Genomic DNA, 23,623 nt, shown 5'->3' on the forward strand with positions numbered 1-23,623 from the left:
CTCATGTTGCTGGACCCTTATGTATATGTGGGTGTTGGATATTCTGTAAGCCTTGTTAGCATGCCACCAACACCACAATGAAAAATTGGGGGATTGAAACTCCATTTAGTCTTGTAACACAATGGAACAAAAGTTCCAAACAAGGAAAAAACAAACATAGGCTCATATATGGTACAAACCAGACACCAAATCTAAACACAAAAGTCAACTCTAGGTTGCTAGGCTAACATTAGACCAATGAGGGTCACTATTGCCTGAGGTACTGACCTGTACACCAAGTATCCCAAAGATGACAAAGAATGTACAGCAGATGAGAACAATGTTCCCAATGGGCTTCAGGGAAGACATCAGGGTCTGGACTACCAGCTTCAGGCCTGGAGCTCGGCTGATCACTCTGTAGGAATAGATTATGCTTATCAACAACGATAGCAGCAACATACACATGTATTTAATCATCATTGTTGTTGTTTACAGAAAGGACAGTGATTCAAGGGCACACATTTTTGTGGTCACCTGAGGGGTCTGAGAGTCCGAAGCAGGCGGAAGACTCTTAGGATGCCGAAGATTTTTGGACTGCTATTGGACGACAGCATGATGACTGTGTCCGCCAATGAGATGGCCACCAGGAAGCCATCAATGATGTTCCATCCACTCTTGAGGTATGCACCTTCACCAAACACAAATCCTAAGGCAAGGACCTACAAAAAAAGTTTGTAGAAGCAGCATTAAAAACAGAAGACATAAAATTGCCCTTTTATGTGTAAAAAGAGACTCAGTATAGTTTATTATAATGTTTGTTATATTATGTGCCTGTGCAAGCAAAAGTACATGAAACGCCTGGTATCTGTTATACAGTATCCTAGAAAATATTGCAGTCTCCAACTGATATGGAATCCAGGCAAAGATCTTAACAGCTTTTTGTTGTATAAAACATCAGTGTAATCTAAGTAGAATTCCCCTCAGTCAAGAGATTTGAAGATGCAAGATTTGTACATAAGTATTCATCATCATGATACATGTAGGAGTTGCCAGGATCTGATACTCTCCTGAGATTTAGCTGGCTGTATGCCAGAAGATCTATGATCATCTGTTGCCATATCTGTAAGAATATACAGTTTCTCACTGTTCCGTGAATAGTTACATCATGTTTGTAAATCAATAGATACTGAAGGTCTTTCGAACAACCATAAACATTGCTAAGCAAGAACAATTTTGGTTGTGTGAAAGAACTTCAGTAACCATCACTGTTGTCTGAAATGAACATTTCAGTGTGAAACTTAACATTCCCACTAAATGGCAAACTTGTTTAGCTATGACAAATCTCCCACCACCCGCTGACTCACCTTAACGGACATCTCCAAGGTAAATATGACTGTGAAGACGTAGTTGGCGATTGTCAGGAACATTCTCTCCTGGAGGGGGATAAAAGATAATGGTGATGTAGTGCCAAAAACTCTGTGGGAAGATAGCCTGCAGAGCTCATACAACCACTTACAGAATCCACCTCATCTATCAAAATTTGATGACGTTTCTGTGATTTTACTGCGTGGCAAATTACCCAACTGCGACACAATTTCTTATTGTCACAAGGCTCAAATTATACCAGTTGAAAGCTTAAAGCCCAGAGCCGAAAACAATAAAACTGTACTTTTTTTCCTTCTTGAATCCATTAATCACGATTGTGTGTTCTTGGAACTGCATGCTCTTGGAACTTCCATGGTCCTCCAGGCCATTAACCACTTAATGTAAAAGCTTTTTTGACTTAAACTATCTTCATGACTGCCAGCGGATACAAATAAAACAAACTATCAAAAAGCAGATCATTTTGATTGGTAAGGGGATTGTAGAATATGATCATCTTAAAACAAACTGAAACAAAGACTGCTACTAAGAACCTCACTTTGATCTTACTACTCAGCTGGCAGTCTCCTTGGTGCTGAAGAAACTGTTATTGTTCTTAAGTTACATCAGCTGATATACTTTCTTCTGATTAGATTGAAATTAAAGAATGTCATAATGAACTGATTAAAGTATAAGTACAGGAAGCCTTTTTATACCTGCAGGACAAAGAAGTTTTAAAAATGAGACCTGACTTTTTGAAAAGCCCTTTCTCCTTAACGAACAAATTCTACCAAAAATTCCAGCTGCAGCATTGAAACTGGCTTCTCAGTTCTAATTTTGCACTGGTATAAATGTCTAGATATAACGTACATACAGTTTTTCTCATGGGAAGTTAAGTGCATCTACCTAAGTGCTTCCTTTCTGCTTAGCATAGTTTAAGTGTATTAATTCTGCATATTATGATATCTTGACACCCCGCACACTATATGTTCCTCCCATTAAGTATGAGAATCAAGGCATATCAGACCTTTTATCTATGTTCTCCTTAATGATGTATTGACAGGATACAGTCCCTTGAGACATTCTAATCAGGGATGATCAAAGGATCATAGGCTGTGTGGGCGACGATATCCTTCAAAGACTACGGTTGACTTCATTTGCTTGAGTGCTTTTCAAAGTGCAGCTAGAGAAATGGACATTAAAACGTAACCTTCTGTTTAGAATTTGACTGTTGTCTTGAAATTGTGCCTAGAAGGATTAAAATTAAGGTACACTGCCTGGATTTTCTCCAAAGCCTTACGCATAGGAGCCACGTAGCCATTCATTTCTGTGCAATCCTGCTAGCCCATATAGGGCAGTAAGGCAACACAAATGGCCAGCTTTACCAGATCTGAAGGGAACTGTATATCACCGAGTAAGCCAAGATGGAGTATCAGTTCCTACATCTATCTTACTGAAAGGCCTACATCTTTTACCTGTCTAGCTAAGGCAAGTAGGCTTTGTGTTCCCAGGGAGGCAATTTCATGGTGATGTGCCAGCATACATAACAAAGGCAGCACACGCCTGCACACGTCTCAGTGAATCAGACATCCAATCCAAGAACATCTGCTGAAAGGTAATTTAAGGATATGGTGCTGCAGCAGAAATGAATGTCAAGTTGGCTGGGAATATCAATCATTTCTGACATTGCAACAATGCTTGCAAAAGTTTGCTTGCTTCAGCCACATTGCAAACTTGATATTGCATTTTTTTGTTGCCCAAAGCAACAAGCAAGAGATATGCTTCATCATCTAGAAATCTGATTGCTATTTGTTATGTTTTTGTGTCAAGATGTTTCAGAATAATCCTCACAGGCATTGCATTTTAAGCAACATTGGTACAGCTGTAGTAGCTTTGAGATCACTTTCCTGACTAAATGACTTCTCAAATCTTCAATAAAACTTTCATTTACCAAAAAAACTACACCTCTACGAAATCAAATAACTTGGTAATGCACCCTCTCTCACTGGGCGCAAAGCTATGGGTATATAGCATGTAAAACTGCCACAGGTGATGGAAGTATGTTAGAATGAAAGTTCTGTGGTGTCCTAAGCTCTTTCTTACACCCAATGGGATCAAGCCAACAACACACATCCATTACATGTGACAGACAAGTTTGTCTCCTATGCTACTTCAAAGCACTGTTGTAGGCTGATTGATTTCCTAAACACTAAATGTGATAGCAGAGTCTGATGGGATCCAACAGATTCATATTATGGGGGAGGACAATGGACATGATTTGCCCAGATGCTTGCACAAGAGTTTGCAGTGTTTGTACAAGAGATATAAATCATGACCACCAACTCTGAATCCTGTACAATCTCATTGAGCTAGACATCTGTCTATTTCATGATGATATGGTAGAGCTTTGATCACATAAACATTTCCCTGGATGTTGATGGTGGCAATCCCCTATCTAAGACTGAAACAGACAACCTACGGGTTTCAAGAAGACAGCTCCTCCATCACAAAGACCAAACTTTCAGGCAGTGTTAAAAGTACAGATCGGGGGATACTGAGAAATCATTTGGATGTTCTCAGTGTACTTCATCACTGTGTTTCATCTCATACTTTTGATGTTTGTCAGGCAGTGAACGAAACAAAGTGTGGTTGACAATATCTACCGGTATCTCTCTGAATGAACCTCCTTTGCTTAATGGTATTCTTTCACAGTTTTTGAGACTGTTTTATGTTAAGCATACTCCTATGTGATATACATGTACAAAAAGAATCACCCTTACCCCGCTGTCTGGGTCAATCTTGGGTCTCTCCATGGCCAGGGTGATGCAGTTCATGAAGATGAAGATCAAGATGACGTAGTCAAACCACTTCTTGTTGACAAGGTACTGGCAAAACTGTCGTAACCTGGGAAACATGGATTTCAGTCAGACTTTCTATTTTGTTGCTGAAGTAACTAAAGTAACCATTTCTTCAAGCACATATTGTTCTAGATTGAATAAAAGAATCTAATGTGGAATGTATAGCACCCAATAACAGACCTAGTCAGTTGTCTCCTAGATATTCGTTTATTTTGTACAATATTACTCATGTCTGTTGAAGACAACAGGGATTACAAACCAGATTGCCTGTGACATTTCTGTCACCCAAGATTACTCACCTGTTCTCAGGTGAGAAAATGAAGAGGGAGTAGTATGCTCTGGTCTTGAAGCAGCCTTTAGGGGCAGGGCAGCATTTCCAGTACATGCTCTGCAGAATAACAAGGTCAAAAATTAGTTATGCGTCGTCTCTTGTCGACAAAATAACTGTTCTATTCAAAGTAAGATATACCTAGGAGCCCATACAACGTAGCTAGTATTTCAACTGATGAGAATTTTATACAGCTAGACAAATGCCCATACCATGGCACCACTTTACAAACACAGAATATATGTGATATAATGTGTTTTAACAATCCATCAGTTCTTATTAGAGACCTGACTATCATGCTATGCATTTGAGGCGTCATACAGGCAGAGCAGTCTGCTCCAAGTCTCACCTGTTCTGGGCATGCCTCCTTCTGTTCTGTTGGATCTTTCAGGACCACTACGTCTGGCGGCCCATTCACTTCTGAGTCCTTCTCCTTCTCCACCTCCACGGTCAACACTGGCTTGTCAATCACCGACAGCCTCGGGCCCCCATTACACTCACTGGACACGCTAACTCGTGGACTGTTTCCATTGCTCCCATTATTGCCTGGCTTAGAGGTAACTGACAGGTGACTACAATCACTTCCCTGAGATGTTGTACTCTCTGTAGTCCTCTGGGCTACACTGCGGGATCGCACACTTCCCGACTGCGACAATGCAATTTCCTGGGGATGGAAAGGTGACCGGATGGTTCCGTCCTCTTCGTAGGTGTGCGTGGTGTTTGTGAACACTTCATCGTTCAGGTTGTCTTCGTCGTCAGCGAATAAGATGCTCTCCCGTTCTCCGCCCTTACTCCTCCGCCAGCTGAAGTGGCTGCTGCGACTTCCAGAGCGAGACAGTCCTGGGGAGTCCTGTTCAGGAACAGTGAGGGCAGACTGGAAGAGACACAACATGTTAATGTAACAATAATCAATTGTATTGAACATTAGAATTTGGCAGTGGTACTTGTAAAGAAAAGTTGAGAAATGTCAGCTTGACTCGATGATAGCTGATAGCAAAATCGTCCTTCAAACTATCCAATAGAAAAACGAGGTAAGGATTTTTCTCACAGGATTCCCAGGTGGGGATTCGTCGTCCTGTGAAGAAACGCTGGCTGGATAGCTGACTGACTTCCCATTGCTGGGTCCATCTGTGTTGGGGGAGCCCTGTGGCGTGGCTTCTGTCCTGGTGATGATGGGGGGCTCAGGGGGACCGGCCACCATCAGCGTCCGCTCATTGTTCAACACGCCGGGACTGGCATCATCGCCGTCACCGTCTATAATCAAGAAAACATCAGGGAAACTCAGTCCTGACACTTAACAAACTCAAGAACAAACAGGAGACTTAAAGCTCATGGTTATGATTTAGCTGCATGACGTCAAGCTAAGTAAGTTCTTTGAAAACTTGATAAGGGATCACAGACCATAAAGACAATTATAGGAATTTTTGAAAAATTGATAATCTGATGCAGTAACTTGACAAGACCAGAAAACTGTATCAAATAAGTAAGAATGTGGTTAGATGTGGTCTGCTACCTTTCCTTGCAGCGCCCACAAGCACCATCTTGTAGTTGCTGGGCCCTGCCAGCTGACTGTTGGAGTCATCCATTTCACTCTTTCTTTCCTCCTGTGGGGTTCACATTCAATAAGTAGCATCAGATCATAGCAATACAATATTCTAAAGAATCATAAGAAACAGCTATTAGTAGTTAAGTATGGACAAGTTCATTGTAATTGTTAGACATGATATTATATAAGAGATGCAAATGACTGATATAACAGCTTTGTAAGCTAGGTACATTGTTCGTAATATTGCACCATGCACCTGGGATAAAGGTCTAAGGTTAGAATGGTTAAAAATCTACTTGGCATTCCTGTACATTCCAATATATATCATCAAGCAACTTTAGGGACACCTTTTCTGAAGAGTAAAGTACAAATGTTAGTAGAAAGAAAAGATTGACTGGTTAGAATCACAAGAAGTACAGATCAGTCAGTGTTAGGAAACATAATTTACAATGAGTGGATCATTGAACTTGGAACTTACACTGGAACATCATGGAACATGGCAAGGGCATGGAGAGGGCACATCAAAAACTTTTGAAGCAAGGTACATGTAATATCATGGGATACATCATAAAGCGCTCAGCAAAGGCTTGCAAATGTCCAGATCGCTAAGATTTCCACTTGTGAAGACATCCTTTGTGCATTGTGGTAAATGGACAGGATGTCGTAATGATTGAAGAGTTAAAACTGAATGTACCTTTGACATTTTATGCTTTGTGAATTTTATGTTTTGCCTAGGTTCCAAACTGAAGGGGTCTTCCAGTGTGTTAGAATGTATTACAGGCCATGCTTAAGCATATTTAGTAATTAATGAATATTGGTATTGAGTTAACGCCCACATAAAGCAGATTTAAGCCTTGCTGTTGGCATTGGAGCAGGGAGTGTACAATTTACAAGGGACTTGGGATGACAAGCTCCAGCGCAATGTGGTGCGATGCCTGATTGTTATGATCACATATATTTGTTATGATGGATTATGATTTTATAAGGTGTAAACATTGGTGTCTTCTGATATGAGGAAAGCCAATGGAACATTATCACAAATGGATTAGACATGAAGGTAGAGTTACACCAGGAAATAGAGAGACCCGTCACCAATGATTTCACCAAGATTTGGGCAAAGACTTTGTCACCTTCACTGGTGGGGTCAAAAGATTGGTTGTGGACGGAGTCTTTTTTGACATCAAACCGGGTCGTTTCCAAACTGCCAGGGTCTGTATAGCTTTTCTTGCCCTTTGGACCTTCTCAATATTCCGTTGCTGTGAACACAACACAAAACTACACATCACAACACAGAGAAGTAAATAAAGTATGGCTACAGCATGCTTGATACTGAGAAACAATGTGCATTATGTGCTAGGTGAGAAATGAGTGTAGTTTTAAAACAATTATCAATCAACAGAGAGGCATAATACACAGAACATAACTGGTAGTGCAAATCAAGACACATGCAGATAAAATACCATGATCATTCGATTGCATTCCAAGAGTAAAAGTAATGAAGTAATAACTGTACAAATACTGGTGAACCAGGTATTAGGGGTGCATCTTTGTTAGGCTTACATCGGATCCCGAGGTCAGATTCACACTCTGTGAAAATTGAAGAATAGGTTCCATTTTGAAATCCGTTTTTATTTGTTGGCTCAATGAAAGTTTGACAATGTTCTAACATATATTTGCTAAATGAAAGTGTGACAATTAATTTTCTATACTTTGTTAGCAGCACTGCTGACCAATTAAGGAAAACATTATCATATATTGATAGCAACATTGTGAAAATGCAAACTTTAAGGTTGGGTTGAAATCCTGTGTAATTGAAAACAACAAATCTGGAAGACAAGCGTCATGAGTTAACTTCAGACATAGATGTATCATGACAGACATGGATACAAGGAGATGTTTAGCACTTACTGAAAAAACATACACATCAACTTACCTTCAAGACACATTCTGTGTATGTTACACACCATATTGATAAAGCAGTTCATGATGACAAGTTCTGTTTAAAGGGGATAAATTCAGATATTTGAGACCACACCTCAGCACACACTAGCCTCACCTCAGCGGAAAAACCCTCCACCAAGATGGCCACCAGCAGGTTGAACAGGACGTAGTTCCCGAAGGTCATGAGAGCGATGAAGTACAGAGCCGCCCAAGGAGACGTGTTCTTCATGCCGTTGTAGAGAACAAGGTTCCAGTCTTCCTGTGTCAGGATCTGTGGCAACAGATGATTGACAGTTATGATTTATAGTTCATATATTACATCAGGGTTCTAGCCAGCGCCCGTCATTCCATCGTTTGATGAAGTTTTGTTGCATATGATGGAAAAGTTTTTAGACCATTCCGTCAACCTTGATGGACAGAAATCCATGAGTAAATATGTAAAAATGTCCAAATTTGAATGAATTGATAGAAGTTTGTACAAGGTGATGGAAAAAAGAAAACTCTTTGTAGGATCTTTTCATCAATGGGAATTGGGATAGTTAAAAATAATTCAAGCTAGCTAGAGCCCTGTATTACATCACTTAGAAGTTCTTGGTGATGATCATGACATCACCTAGAAGTTCTTGGTGAAGACAGTTGGTCAGGATATCTGGCCTTAATCCATAATCTGAGTGTCTCATCAGTTATCATTGATGGAACTCAGATGAAAAATGTCATGAAAGAATAATGGAAACAGCCTGCAGGTGATTTACCTGTGACACAATAAGAAGAACTTGTAAGGTTATCTCACCTGGAACACTGTAACAAGGGCCCACAGGAGGGTATCAAAGTTCTTCCGATCACAAGTCACTTTCTTGTTGTGTACTGGATCGGGTTCACAGAACTTGTTCCCAAATAGGTGCATGCCCAGAATACTGAAAGTCAACAATCACTTCAGTCAACAACAAGAATTAGCCTCATCACAACAGCTTAAATAATGTGTAAGATAATGTGCCTAAACATGTTGACTCTAGTACTATCTGCAACAGACAAGCGAATGTTCAACATTGGAATACATGTAAATATCATAACATTTATAAACTGAAATATTAGTATCCTTCTAAGGAATCAAAACCTAATGCTATCAATCATATATCATGATAAATTAAGTACTGTTGTTCAACTTAGTGAATATGCAATGCATTTAACTACTTAATGTGTCAATCATGATAAATGAATTCCCAACAAAAAGAAAAAACATGATTGTGAGGCATTCAATGGTAATTATTCAATTTATCTTACTTTGCTCTGTAAAAGCTCATGAAACGTTCTGAATCCCAGTTGATTCTTGTCCAATTTTTTTCAAGACCTACCTGAAGATGAAGATGAACAAGATAAGGAGGGCAAAGAAGGTTGCCACATTGTCCATCGTCTTAATCATCACCAGAAGCTGGCGTCTCAAGGCAGGTAAGAACCTGATCAACTTCAGTATTCTCATCAGCCGGAAGGTTCGGAGCACAGACAATCCACCTTCACCATCTTCAGCAATCTCCACAATACTACAGAAACAAAGAGGCAGTAGATATAAGATATAACGATGTTGTAGATTAGAGTCTTGTGAAAGGTGACCATTTACTTAGCAGAGCTACTGACAAATTAAAGATTTGCATATCATCAAAAGCAATTCCAAAACCAATGATATTATGATAACATTCTGTTACATGAAGGCATGAAATTTTAAGTATTTTGTGAAATACATGATAGCATAATTATCTAAAAGCCCTGAAGACAGTTAATTACCTGACTATAACAATGATGCCATCAAACACGTTGAAGCCGTTCCGGATGTACTCGAGCGGTCCATAAGCTAGCAGCTTCAGTAGCATCTCCAGGGCAAACAGGGAGGTGAAGACCAGGTTACTGATCTCCAAGGCATTGGTCAGCTCCTCAGGCTACAGTAGATACAGGTGTAAAACAGGAGATATAATAAACAGTTTATTCAGGCATATAATGAACACTTTCTGCTCCACAGTACAATCTATATTACATGTATATAATTTATTACTGAATGTACTTTCCGTGCCATAAGGATCAAGTTGCTCAGATTTGCCAACTATACTACTAGTATATAATAATAATGATGATGATGATGATAACAAAAAGACTGACAAAAAACTAGTTCTAAGTTCAAGACACTGTCCTCATGGTAAAATATGAAGTCTTCTTCATTCCTTTAGGGATGGCACAAGTTACTTGATAGAGTTGTGGGGTCGTGTGGCGTAACGGCAGGGTTTTCGACTCATAACCCAGAAGTCTCAGGTTCGAATCGCCACCGATCTTGTGCCCTTGGGAAAAAGGCACTTAACACGATTTCCCCCACCCCACCCAAGTGTAAAAAAACGGGTACATTATGTGTGTGGGCACGACATCAGCAATATCTGCCTGTGTCCCACGTGTATTGCACTGTTGCAATTCCAACAAAATCCAAAAACTTGATAGAGGCTTTGAAGTAATAAAAACTACAGGAACTGCTAAAAATACAAATACCATAAATTCTGCTGTAGGTAACATTGTTAAACAGACCTGGTTGTGGAACTCAATGCCCATGCTCAGGGTGTTGACAAGGATGGCCACCATGATGCCTCGGTTGAAGTACTTACTGTCCACAATGGTTCTCATGAACCTGAAAGAACAGATCAGAGCAGCTAACATTTTCTGCCATCAGAAATGACTCTCAAGATGTTCTTGTAAAACAGATTAAAGGGACTGGAAACGAACTTCAAGATGTATAGCCAATGAAATGTTAGCCTGCCTGAGTATCTCAGTTGCCACAGTGAACTGATTTCAATTTGGTAAACTTAAGATAGTGACAAAGAAGAAAAAGCAGCAACTTTGACAAGTACTACAAATGCATGATCAATGATACATTTAATGTTACTAGTTATTGAACGGTACAGTATTTTGTTTCATCTTTTCTCTTTCAAAGTGGGTAGGGAAAACTTAATATAATCCAGCCTTACTTGGTGAACCTCTCCCAGCAGCCAGGGGGCCTCGGTGGCAGGTCCACGCTCTCCTCCCTGTACTTCTTGGAGTCCAGCTCATCATCACTGATGGACACCTCGGATTCAGAGTTTGAACCCCACTCATACTGTGTATGTGTGCAGGTGCATTTTACATGGTCTTTGGACACGACCGCGGGAACTTGTAGAGAGGAAGGAACCGCAGATGGGACCGAAAGTCTTTTGACTTGTAGGGACTGATCATTGTCTTCTGTTCACACAAAAAAAGAAAACATGGTACATGTGTAGGTTGGCTGGTAGAAGTCTTGGACATCTACTACCAATGCTATATTTACGATGCTTTTCTATCATAGAGTCCAAAGATATTAGTAACACAATATGACTTGCAAAGCAGTTTACTCCAGTGTTGAATACTGCAGCTGCATTACCGACATGCAAATGGTGCCAAAGCAACATTTCATACAGGTGATGTCTATTGTGCAAGGTGTCTTCAAGAAACATCTTATCTTTTAAACATTGTGTAGAAGGAATGTTCAAACCTTAATGGTGAGCAGGGCAGGCCAATAAGTGGGAAGTTGAGAGGGTTTAACAACCAGTTGTGAAACAAGGGAAAGCAACCAACCTGCTGAGAGTCTTCAAAGGTCAGTCTCCTTGCTGAGCAAAGCTCAAGAAATAGGGTGCACATGTGTGCTCTGGCGCATGCTTTCCTGGTGCACATTGTGCCTAGCAGGCCACCCAAGCATGGCAGATATACATGTACAGCGATAGGGAGAACCACAACACACAAGTCTTGACAATGTGCTAGTGCTGATGAGCTGTTCTCTGTCTCCACACATCAATGAAGGATTGAAGGAATGCTTACCTTTGGCTTGCCTGGGGATTGTACTTTTCTTGTTTGCTGACCTATGCAGATTTTGGATCACAATCATGATTATTTTTTAAATTTTTTGGGGTTTAAAGTCAAGACACCCAATCAGAAGTACCTTTTAGTGTCTATGTCATTATTTTTGCCCCCAAAACTGCAGTATGCTTCAAGCAGCTTCTTCTCAGTGAATTTGTATGCAGATTTGGGAACACAAGAAGACAAAAAAGCTTTACTTGTCCTTAGAAGGGATGGTTAAAAATCAAGCTTCATTTCTGATTCTTACTGATTAAAGGTTGGAATTGAACATGGCATCAATAGCTTTACCATTGGTGTAAAAGAGTCATAGTTGGGAAGGTCATAGAAAGTCATGCAGAAAGTATGTCAATGGTGACTCATATATTCTCCTGGTCAAATATATCAATTTGACCCTAGAATTAAGCAATTGTAAGCTAGATCAGAACAAAAATTGCAAAGTCTTCCCCACTTCTTTCTGGGGTGCTCAACTGATCAACAAAATCCTGCAATGGTCAGCAACTAAACCCCACCATTAGAGATTTGTCTCACTTCAAACAAGGAAGGTAATGTGAACATGATTTATGAGAGTAGTACCAACTCCAAGATGTCCAAAGATTACTATGATGAACAATTGAAATGTTTGGATGATCAACACTGTTATCATTGTTGTCATTACTGTTGTTAAGATGGGTGACATCCGAGAACATCCCACAGCAAAGGTTGGAGAAGCACCAGGTCAATTATAGAAGAGAACTCGAGGACAGTGATTATGAGATCAGGTCTAAAAGGTCACAAGGGGAGGGGTCAGTAATGTGACATGTTAGCAGCCATCACCAAACCTACCTTGGAATATGTTGGGATCCGACGTTACTGGTTTGGTCGAAGGCCCGGGACTGGAGTGGCATGATTGTGTGACGGCTCGAGCGATATTTTTAGTGGATGCAACAGCCAGGGTCTGCAGTTCTTCCACAGGTGGTCTGGACTTCAGGGGGGGAAGCACCTTCACCCCAGGGGTGGCAATGGCTGGCAGGGGGACGCTAAGATGTTTTGGTGAGGGCACGTTAACATCTTTAAGGGGAGGGAGGAGGGAAGACTTTCTTAATGTAGTGTCAGGCTCACCATTGGTTGCAGCATCACTATTCGAAGACTGTAGGGACTCTCGTGAACGATGCACACCGTTTGTTGAAGGCACTCGAAGCAAGTTAGACTTGCTCGGGGACTGCAAGGATTCCACATCGCTAGGTTCTGGAGTTGCAATAGGGGCGAGGGGACTCGGACAAGGGCTCTGAGACAACGTCACCTGGTACTTTGGTGGACTACTCTGAATGGGAGGCAGGGGGTTTGCAGCACCCCCAAAGTGGTAATGGTGGTGATGATGGTGGTGGTGGTGGTGAACACACACAGACTTTTTTCTCCGCCTCCTTTTTCTCTGTAGGGTTAGAGCAGGGTCCACTTTTCTCTGGTGTCTCCCTTGGAATCTGTGGTACAATCTCAAGACTCTTCGCCTCAACCGTTTGCACATGTGCACGCATAGTTTGAACACCTCTTCATAGCAGCCTCTCGGGTGGTCTGGATTTGGCTGGCTGGATAACGTACTGGTGGAAAGGTACCTCCGCCTCTGCTCCTCCATGAGCCTACTCTCTCTTTGTTTGGTTTCAGAGAACTGTGTGGCTATCACGACTAAGCAAAGGTTGATCATGAAAAATGATCCAATCTGCCAAGAGATAAAGAAAACAAGACTTGCATGAGAGCGGTGACCAACAAATGCAGTCATGATTTCAGCATTTTGCAAATTGTACACTAAAATTTGGTTATTCACTTAGCATTTCAACATCCATATAGAAATTTCAAAAACCTTCTGTTCTTATAAAGTTATCAAAAGAAACCTTTTCATAGTTGAAAATTGGTTTGGTTTACAACGTCATATGCAAATATATTTTCTCCAACAGAAAAGTAAGTTGAACTTGTTTTGCTTGATGCATGCAGTGGTACCAGATCAAATACTGCTTTCAAAATACATTGTACCTTCTTTTGCATGCTTCCAAGGCCTTTCAAAACAATAGTATACACATTGTACTGCTTTCAAAGTTTTACTGAATTAAGACAAAGACTACTTACTCTTCAGTCTCTTAGATGTTCAAAGACAACAACTACTACTCTCTACAGTGACAGTAAAATAGTATGATGTGAGATATGCAAAACTAAGACATGCCACTGACTTGCATACATACAGTCCTCTCCAGCATGGCATTCATGACATGCAACTACTGGCAATACTTTGTAAGGTAACTACATGTACATATGTACACCATACATGTAGAATACGGCACAGAACTACGCAGCACTTCTTACCTTATAAAGCATGCCATTGTATACATTAAGCACAGTTTTAGACTAGATAATCAAGACCCTTGCAGTCAGGATTTTGTTAGTCTTTTTTCTCTTTCCTCACCAAGTGCAAACTCAATTGTTAATGTTTGCATGCAGCTCAAACCAATTGGCTACATGGCTACAAGTCTAAACGTCTACAGAACTACAGAAGTATGAATCCAATTTTATGATCTAAGTAATATCTCAAGCTTGGCCAGCTTAAGGGGAACCACTTGTATTCAGCTGCCTACATTTTTAAGGGGGAAGGTGATCTCTGCAGGGGAAAAAGACTTTGAGCATATTCATGAGTAAGATTGGAGAAGGAAGATGGTGTTTTACTTGTAGGACAGGTCAAAAATGTATAAGATTGTATTCAAAAGTATTTTTGTGACAGAGTGGTGTGTAGAAGTAATAGGATTTTCACAGGGAAAAGAACAAAAAAGTGATTCCTAGCAGTGAAGTGCAGTACAAAAGAATATCGAAGAGGTTGGGAAGAGGAGACAGAGTAAGATTTAGGATCTGTGTAAAATTTACAATGCTGGGAAAAGTTGTGCAGATATAGAGGGAAAAATAGATAATGTGTGAAGGCAGCTGAATGCAAACATGGCATACCTTGCTGTTGCCCACACATGTACTTACGATGATAAGAAATACGAAATAAACAGCGTCCCAAATGGAATGCGCATCCTGAACACTGTACATGATGTAAACCCATCTTGCAAGACTGATTACCTAGAAGTCGGTAGAGAGAGCAGCTAGCAGTGTTGAGCAGAAAGACACAGGGAGCACAACATACTGTATATGATACTTAAAAACATAACTGAAGTCAGCCTTATCCACAATGTATTTGAACCATAAGCTTCTTCTAACTACATATGGTTGTGTAGAATGGAAGAGAGCCTTTCATATGCTTTTACATGAAAACAGTCCACCAGGGAAATCTTTCAAGAATTGTTCCTCAGTCAGATATAACTGTCGTTCTCCAGGGTGTCAGATAGAGTAAATGATTTGTATTGAAATACATTCGTATGACAAAGGGACTGAATGACTTCAGTTGTGAACCAACTTCTACAAACACAAATGGTTGATCCATACTTACAACAATGAGAATAACAAAATAGACCCAGTTCCAAACGGAATGGCAATCTTGTATATAGTACATGATGTCTACCCAGCCCTCTAAGCTGATAACCTATAGTGATCAGAAAGAAATGGTTCATTAGTAAAAACTGACATGCAAAGCTCATGCTCAAAATCATGAAGAAAGTAAGCATGTTCAATTCATGCATTCTTAATTCATGCTCTTAATGTTTTATACAATTAAAGAAAGAACTACCGCACAAATGTGTACCATACCTAAGTCAGGAATATGGGTATGACAATATTACTGTATAGTACATGTGTCTTAACTTCTGTATAGATACAAAAAAGACCAGACATGCAAAAGAAGAGTAACTGAAAATGGTAAGAATAACCATGAAATCAGAATGCTGGCAAAACATTTGCAGCTTCATACAGTCAACCTCAAGGCACTGGGCATTCTGCATCTGTTTGTCTATAAAGCACATTAAAGCATCCACATTCACAGAAGAAAGATGATAGTCTGTCATTATTACTATGTTGTAGTAGTATTACATGATGGGGACAGTTGGTATACCTAAACATGCAGGTTTTCAATGGTACAACCCTGCAGGCATGTATCAAACATCAAACATCAGATGTACGCATTGATGACGGTAAGACATTCAAGTGATAAGATATGCCAAATGACAGTTTATACTCAAGCAATTGGATAAAATTAGGAAACGGTCAGACATTTCAGACAGCATCGGCTGTCTTTCGTCAGTGACTAAAGGGAAGAACTGGAGTAACTAGGTTTTAAACCAAAACTCTGAATTGATTTCATGTGTTGTTTGTATATGATGCATCATTTCAGCAGACTTGTCTGTGATTCCCTGATAAATTTATGTCACTGCCATGAAATGCTATAGACTGAGTTCACTGATATACTTCTTTTTCCATTATTCACTTTACATACTGCAACATGAAGTTCAGTTCATAATTTGCAGTACTTGCCCACTGGGCACTGAGTGACACAATAAAAACATTCCCTTTCATACAGCATGATAAACCATGACAGCCTCTGGAATGATATTGTCACCTGGCATTGGCATCTTGTCATATATGATAGTGTTCTTGTAACTGTTCTGACTTAAGTGCTACTGCAAGGGTAATATTGTGACTTTTTTTCTCCATTGCTTCTAAACAAAAAAGGAGCAACACTGTAATATTAAAGACAGACAGATCCCCTATGATATGGCACTTGGTGTGTCATACTTTCAACACAAAACAAGGACTTACTTGGAAGATTGCTACCCATGCATATAGTATGTTGTCAAAGGAGATGGCATCCTTGAAAGGGTTATGTAGCCCTTCTTTGCACTCTGTATAGTACTGGTTCCAGTTGATGCAGTTTGTTGTGAGGTTCATTGTTGTGTTCAAGTAACCCTCAATTGTTCCGTTGCAGACTGCATCCCCATCTTTTAGAGGTGGTATGTCATAACAGTGCAATAGCCCATTGCTTTTGGAGCAGATGAAGTCTTCATCTTCAGAGGGCCTGTAGTATGGGTTTCCCATGACATACTTTTCTAGTGGCTCCCTGAAAATTTTTCAAGATGATGTCAGTCAGAGTTTTCAAAAACGGAGAAGAAATTATGCATAAGTGAGTCACATATCAAGTTGAAAAAACTATATAAGGCTTGGCAGCTGTGAACCTTTGATTGGTCACTATATAGATGTTTGTAGCCATTTACTGCAGCTGCCGTTCACCATGTTATAGAAAAACAAATTCTTAAATATATGTGGACGTTCAAGCCATTGTACTCACGGTAGCGTGAGGTTTGTGATGTTGCTGTCCAGGAAACATCTGTTCCTGAGCTCTCCTGCCCACAGCTGCACTCCCAAAATGCCGAAGATAAAGAAGACAAAGAAGCAGAGCAGCAGGACGTTGCCTAACATAGGCAGGGTGTCCAGCAGGAGCATCACCAGAATGCGCATACCTAGCAAGAGTTGGGTGTTAACAACGTTTTGCACATAGAAACATCATTCAAAAGGACTAAAGGTCACACATCTGTCTTGTCATTTGTAATTCTGAGAGGGATTTGAAGCCATATTGCTCTGTGATGTCAGGGGCAATGAACAAGTTCAGAAAAGGGGTTGCAAAATCTGAGTAGCATCATGCTAGGAACATTGCTTCAATTAGGATTGACGTGGAAAAACATGGTAACTTCTTGTGGCGGTTTTGATTGGATACCCAAAGTGCAATGTAACCACTACTGTTTCAGCACCATGGAAAGGTACAACAATTTTCTTCACAAGTAGAATGAAAAATGATTATAAATGTCAAGTTTTCAGAGTGAAAGCTGTGCAAACAACAAAAATGTGATTTAGGCCACATCAAAAATGTGCAGACTGACATGGGGGGTGGCAATAACCTGTTCTCTGCTAGGGGTGCCTCCATGCACATTTCAGCAGGGAATGGTTCAAAGGAACGGTCACAGTCACTGGGAAAACTTCATACACAATGAGGAATCAGTCTGGGAAGGGTGAAAGAAATCACACCAGTGGTCTACAGTTTTCAACTTACTAGGGACTCTGTTGATGGCCCTAAGGGGCCTGAGGACTCGAACTGTCCTAATGGCTGATAACGTAACACTTTCCAGTTCCAGGGAATATTCCACCATTCTGCAAAAGAGTGAAGAGACGTCACCTTGACACATCTAGTACACAAGCTGCTAGATATATCATCACATGTCTACAGACCATGCAGCATGCTTTTGACATAGATCTTTCTATCTTTTTTTCCTGATTGAAGGAAAAATAAAGAAATACCGCTTGCCATCCTGGCATGACGTTCATGATATTGCAACCTGCAATGTGCAGGTTGAAAGCACAATGATTATCATAATGTAAAAAAAAATCTACTGCTACAAGATACAAGATACTACTGATACATTGTGTTCTAAATGCCTAGTTGCTACAGTGCAAGGTACATTTGTAGAAATGCAGGTGCAAGACGCACATTGAGATGTAGCTGAAAACAAACAAAGAGTGAAGGTTTAGAATAACACCAGGTAGATTGTGCGCTACATGCAATGCAGTGATGAAGATGATATTCCAGGGGGAGAGAGGACACCACAGTTGGCAGAAAGCAGCAGAAATTTGACATTTACATCCAAACAGTGTTTACTCCAGATACAGAGTGCTGAAGCAGGCAAGACATTTAATGGAGTTGCCTCATTGGCAAAGAAGTCTTAAAGATGCATGGGTGATGTGGAACTACGTGATGTCACTAACTTTTGTCTCAAAATCAGAAAAATAACAGCAGGGAACAGTGAATTCAAACTTCTGCACACACTGCAGACAGGCTACAAGCTACCTGGTTACACAAACATACAATTTGTCTCTTGTCTTCTTGACTCAGCAAGAAGACAGTTCGATGAGAAACCTACATATGGATGGCAAGTAAAAACCATGCTGTATGGATGTAAACCATGTTGTTAGACTCCTTGACCAAGGGGCACCTCCCGCGCGCCCGAGGGCTCACACAGACAGACAGTTCATGACATGCCCATGCAGACATGGTACGGTTAGACGTGTTCCACTTATAGAAACAAGCATTCACATTTAGAAATTAAAACAAAATTCTCCCTTACATTTTCATTACATATTCTGCCACGCTATGTAGGAGTGAAGTACAGAGAGATCGGGATTAAAATGTGGAAGGAAAAAGTCTCCAGTTAGCAGAACTATTGTAGGTTCTTACACTTTATAAGTGGATACCAAGAACATATAGCTTGTGACGACTCTGAGCCTAAGATTTAAGTTGAAACCACCAATCCACCATTCCTGGACAGCTCGGCAAATGGTCTTCAAATTGACTATAAGTTATATGGTTGATTTAAAGGGGGCAGGGAAAATGGTATCAATCCATCCACCATGTAACATAGCATTTCTGGTATTGCCGTAGATTCTTAGGTTTGATATTATATTTCACATTTTTAAGAATAGAGCTATAGTGTGTTGAAATCAGTTTTCTCGGTTTATTCTTGTCAAAAAACCTGCAAACTCTGCAGAGTCATTATTGTGTTTGCAAAGTTAGAAGGGTGCAAATTTGGTCAAGAGGTCAAGATAACTCTCTCAGAAATAAGAAGTGAACTGGCAAGACCTTGCAAATGCTTTTTTTCGCTGTCTAATCTACTTCTCACACCCCAACTGGGATGGTTTAGCTCAGAATACCCAGTGGCTGTACAAACTGTCTGCCCCATTTCCTGCTGTCTCATCCCGACGCACCAAATAATTGTCCATGGTTTACAACTGCAGAGGTGGGCTTACATTGCTCTCAACACTACCAAAGGGTTGTCAGTTTGCCAACCTTCTGTAACCTTCATCTAATCCGGGTCACTTCCCATATATCAGAGCAATTCCATCCAGATGGGTTTGAATCCAAATCTAGCAGACATTGGTCCAAGGAGGATTAAAAAAACAGCCTTTTAACATACAAAACTGCAAGGAAATTGGATGAAGGACTACAAAAAAAGCTGAGTACATCCCAGGCTGCGTGTTTGCACCCGCCAAGGTCAGCTCTGTCAGAGCCTTGATTCTAACAGTTTAGAATGTAGAAGGAGCTCACTTCTCTCTGACAAGACATTACTATGTTTCTGAACATGCTGATGCAGTATGACATTGAGGTGGATCATACACATGATAGTCGACATGAGAACTTTTGTGTATCAGCAATTTCGTAAAACAGAATCATTCCTTGAGGGTAATTTTTGGGCTGCCCTTTTTCCAAAGGTGACTTTCCAACTAGTCACGTTTTACAAAATATCTGTGATTTGACAAAAAGGTCTAAAAAGTATAGTTTCTGATGTATCTTCTATCATTGTGCACCTCAGCATACAGGTAGGGAAAAGGTCTCACCTCCAGACGTACTCAAAAATCCTGAGCATGGAACACAAAACACAGTGGGAGGTGAATTTAGAGCACAGCAATCGCATTGCTTAGCAATGTTGGTAAAAATGCTGATAAAATGGGGAACAAATAGTTTTTAAAAAAGGGTGGTGAAATGGGGCCCGACTGAAAAAAAAATTGGACCAAAAAGTGATAGTGATACCAGCCGGATGATCACATGGTGAAAATTCATACTGGGGGCCTATCATTATTCATGTAAGAGTGACTTCCATACAAACTGATCACCATATTGTCTTAATGTTGCAGATCGTATTGCAAAGACCACTTCTTCTCCACCAAATCATTAAACTGCATTTGTCTCTGGCAAAGATGACTCCGACAGTGCATGATTGTAGATCTATTTAGCAAGTTCAGATGCTGAGTACCATTACATACATCATTTGTGTACATTATCCGTTGATATCCTGTCATATTACTCATTGTGAAAGATACTCACTGAAGGAGATAGTAGCTGATATCATGGTGGATGGAGGAAAGGTTTAGACAGGCTAAGTGTAATACAGAAACTAACTTACAAAGGGTGATACCTGCTAAAAGCACAAACATTGGAGATAACAACTGTACAGTTATCATCAGTTTGCACCATTAGCATTCAAATTCATACTTTCTGATTTATAAGTTTCTCTCTGTTGACAAGCTGTTGTGGATTGGTGGCTTCAGGTGAAAGTATTCCCAGCATATTTATATCTACTGTAAGCTGTAATGATACAAACTTCCACATACATTTAATGCAGAACGTACTCATGTACATTCAGCAAAATTCTAAACCCCAAATTTAACAGAATTATAATCAATAGACCAGACTGAAGTTGTTTTGAAATTTCAATGCAATTTCTCTGGTAATGGTCTGGTAATTAGTAAGTTTGTACATAAAGATCTTTTGAAAACTGGTGTTAATTGAAAATGAATTTATATAATTATATACTTTAGTCATCATTATAGAAACTACTTTTGACAGATATAGTTATTAAAGGCTTGTTAACCTTTTTTCTGTTGAATTACACACAAAAATGCAACATGTATTAAACCCATGCCTCCTTATCAGCTCACAACAGATAAAAAGGTTTGATAAATATGCTGAGTACATCGTCATGGGGCATCTATTTGTGAGAAACATCAACTCTAGACACCCAATATTACATCTAGCTACAGAAAAGTGGCTAAAACTAAACACCAACATTCGACATCAGACACACAGAGAAGGGATTTTCTTTGAAATGGTGTGCCTTTCTCTTGCTAGTAACCCAAGGGCAGTGAAGGTAACAAAATGTATTAGTATTCAATATTACTTTTATCCTCTGATGTTCAAAGCACTCTTTAAAAGTATCTATCATTACTAACAGTAGCATTAGTTTGAAATAATTCAAATATTAGAATTTGATCCTTCATCACCCATTTTTCCTCAAACAAACCAAACCCTGAGAACTAAAGTTTGCACACACTCATATCAACTTATCACTAAGCACTCACATACCTGCTGAAAGTCTATACTATATTAGAAAAAAAGCCATGCCAGCAAGTTAAGCTAAGCTTTTTCTGATTTCTTGAAATGCAGAATAAGGTGGTTGGTTGGTTGGTGATTGTCTGATAGGTTTGGTGGGATAGCAAAATAGGCAGTGAGATGAATTGTGTAGCATTGTTTTCTACATTGTACATCATCATCATCCTGTCTCATTACAAAGCAAGCCACTTTAAAACTGAACAAAAACGCTACTTTTTTCAATTCATCAAAACAACATACAACTAGATAAGGACAACGGTTTTAAGCTGTATGAAGATCAGTGCATGTATACATGGGTTATTTCAAACAGCAAAATTTCCAAACCATTCTGGTCCAATTGTATCATCTACTACAGAATGTTTGTTTGCAAGGAACATCAAATAAAGAACATGTACATTTGCACTGCTCATGGACTTGCACAAACAGACATGATGTTGAGACAGCTTACCCAGCAAGTACAATGAAAGCATCCAGTCGATTCCAAGTGTCTCCAAGGTAGCACTTCTTCCCAAATATCCCCATGGCGATCATCTTCAGGGCCATCTCTGCTGCAAAGAATGCGAAGATGAAGTGGTCGAAGCCTTGGAGGACCGTGCAGCGCTGGGGACAGGTTTTGTCGTTGCGAGGCTGGTACATCCCCAAGGTGATACAGTTCAGCAGGATGACCATCATACTCAGCCGCTCGAACCATGTACAGTGGAGTCAAGGAATGTTTGGAGAAAGTTTCTGGTACTTTACATAGTCCCATGATTATATCACAAATCAATACAATCAGCAAACTTACTGTTTGCAGCTGGTATGTATAATCAATGGTTGTGAGATGTTACCTGTACATGTAAATGAAAAAATGTAGATGTAAAGAGAAATAAACCATTCATTTTCAGTAGCCCTCATCTCAAAATACAATGTCAGCACACATGTTGGATGAAACATGAAACAAACAATTGCATTTATTTCATACTTATTGCAGAAGCACTTTTGTCCGGGACACATGACAAAATTCAAGAAGTAAACACAAAAGTTTTAAACATGCAGTTCAAGATGGCCAGACTGGCAGAAGATTGCCAGCAGTGGAGAACCTTAACTGAACGCTTTGCTGCCCCTATGGCTGACTAAGCTATGGGAGAGAGAGAGAGAGTGAGTGAGTGAGTGATACACAAAACATGAACTCACAATGTAGCTAGTGAATGAGTAAGTTGAAAACTAAGATACAATTCACATTTAAAATATAATGGTTGTTTGTTACTTTGAGAAAAACAAGCAAAGGTGAATCAACCTGGCTAATGCTACATAATTTTCATGTAAGATTGATGGCATGAACATTTGTTTTTTTTAAGTTATCTTAAATGTCCATGCGCCAGAAGGAACTTTCAACTTCAAGCCAGTCAAGCATTACAAATTGTTCCTGGCTTCACATCTCTTAAAATCAGGTCCAAAATACTAGAGCTTCTAAGTCACAGAGTCAAGACCTTAACTCACTGCTACAGCCCCAAGTGCAGAGAGGAACTCTAATCTGCATGTAGATGATCTTGACAAAAACATGTCTTTCTCTCTAGTATGGATAGGCTCTCTGCTAGCCCTTCATCCTAGGTTTTCAAAGGAATGCCGAGGTTTCTAGATTGTAACATTAAGTATGAAATATTTTTATGGTCTGAGAAGTAAATTTTCTAGCAATTTCACTTCATCACTTTGTACGTGATACAAGTTTGATGGTGCTAAAATCTCATAAGCAATGCTTGACTGATATGAAAGCTGATACAACCTGCGAGTTGAGATTCAGAGCACGTAAGAAGAACTCAACAAAACACAAATTTGATCACACAGAG

The 23,623-nt window shown here is 39.9% G+C and overlaps 1 protein-coding gene across 11 annotated transcripts in view; it reads right to left on the minus strand.

Annotated features, from left to right (window-relative positions):
* LOC136439793 (voltage-dependent T-type calcium channel subunit alpha-1G-like) overlaps positions 1-22,517 on the minus strand; it is a 47,726-nt gene extending 25,209 nt beyond the window's left edge. For 3 of the 11 annotated variants that reach the window (XM_066435380.1, XM_066435375.1, XM_066435374.1), the window contains exons 1-23: positions 22,246-22,516; positions 18,979-19,002; positions 17,910-18,007; positions 17,151-17,322; positions 16,625-16,922; positions 15,363-15,455; positions 12,737-13,607; positions 11,014-11,263; positions 10,577-10,676; positions 9,794-9,945; positions 9,367-9,552; positions 8,805-8,928; positions 8,130-8,285; positions 7,634-7,660; positions 7,204-7,329; positions 6,041-6,131; positions 5,576-5,781; positions 4,877-5,401; positions 4,499-4,587; positions 4,122-4,245; positions 1,344-1,412; positions 514-698; positions 268-394 (exon numbers count right to left, since the gene is read on the minus strand). In XM_066435380.1, coding sequence (XP_066291477.1) covers positions 268-394; positions 514-698; positions 1,344-1,412; positions 4,122-4,245; positions 4,499-4,587; positions 4,877-5,401; positions 5,576-5,781; positions 6,041-6,131; positions 7,204-7,329; positions 7,634-7,660; positions 8,130-8,285; positions 8,805-8,928; positions 9,367-9,552; positions 9,794-9,945; positions 10,577-10,676; positions 11,014-11,263; positions 12,737-13,607; positions 15,363-15,455; positions 16,625-16,922; positions 17,151-17,322; positions 17,910-18,007; positions 18,979-19,002; positions 22,246-22,469 — 4,317 coding nt within the window. In that variant the 5' untranslated portion in view covers positions 22,470-22,516. Of the gene's footprint in view, positions 1-267; positions 395-513; positions 699-1,343; positions 1,413-4,121; positions 4,246-4,498; positions 4,588-4,876; positions 5,402-5,575; positions 5,782-6,040; positions 6,132-7,203; positions 7,330-7,633; positions 7,661-8,129; positions 8,286-8,804; positions 8,929-9,366; positions 9,553-9,793; positions 9,946-10,576; positions 10,677-11,013; positions 11,264-12,736; positions 13,608-15,362; positions 15,456-16,624; positions 16,923-17,150; positions 17,323-17,909; positions 18,008-18,978; positions 19,003-22,245 lie in introns of all 11 variants that reach the window. The other 8 variants (XM_066435376.1, XM_066435373.1, XM_066435381.1 and 5 more) reach the window with 7 other exon arrangements.
* Positions 22,518-23,623: the final 1,106 nt, after the last annotated feature.

This window comes from Branchiostoma lanceolatum, chromosome 8, assembly GCF_035083965.1.
Source record: "Branchiostoma lanceolatum isolate klBraLanc5 chromosome 8, klBraLanc5.hap2, whole genome shotgun sequence".
Classification (NCBI taxonomy): Eukaryota; Metazoa; Chordata; class Leptocardii; order Amphioxiformes; family Branchiostomatidae; genus Branchiostoma; species Branchiostoma lanceolatum.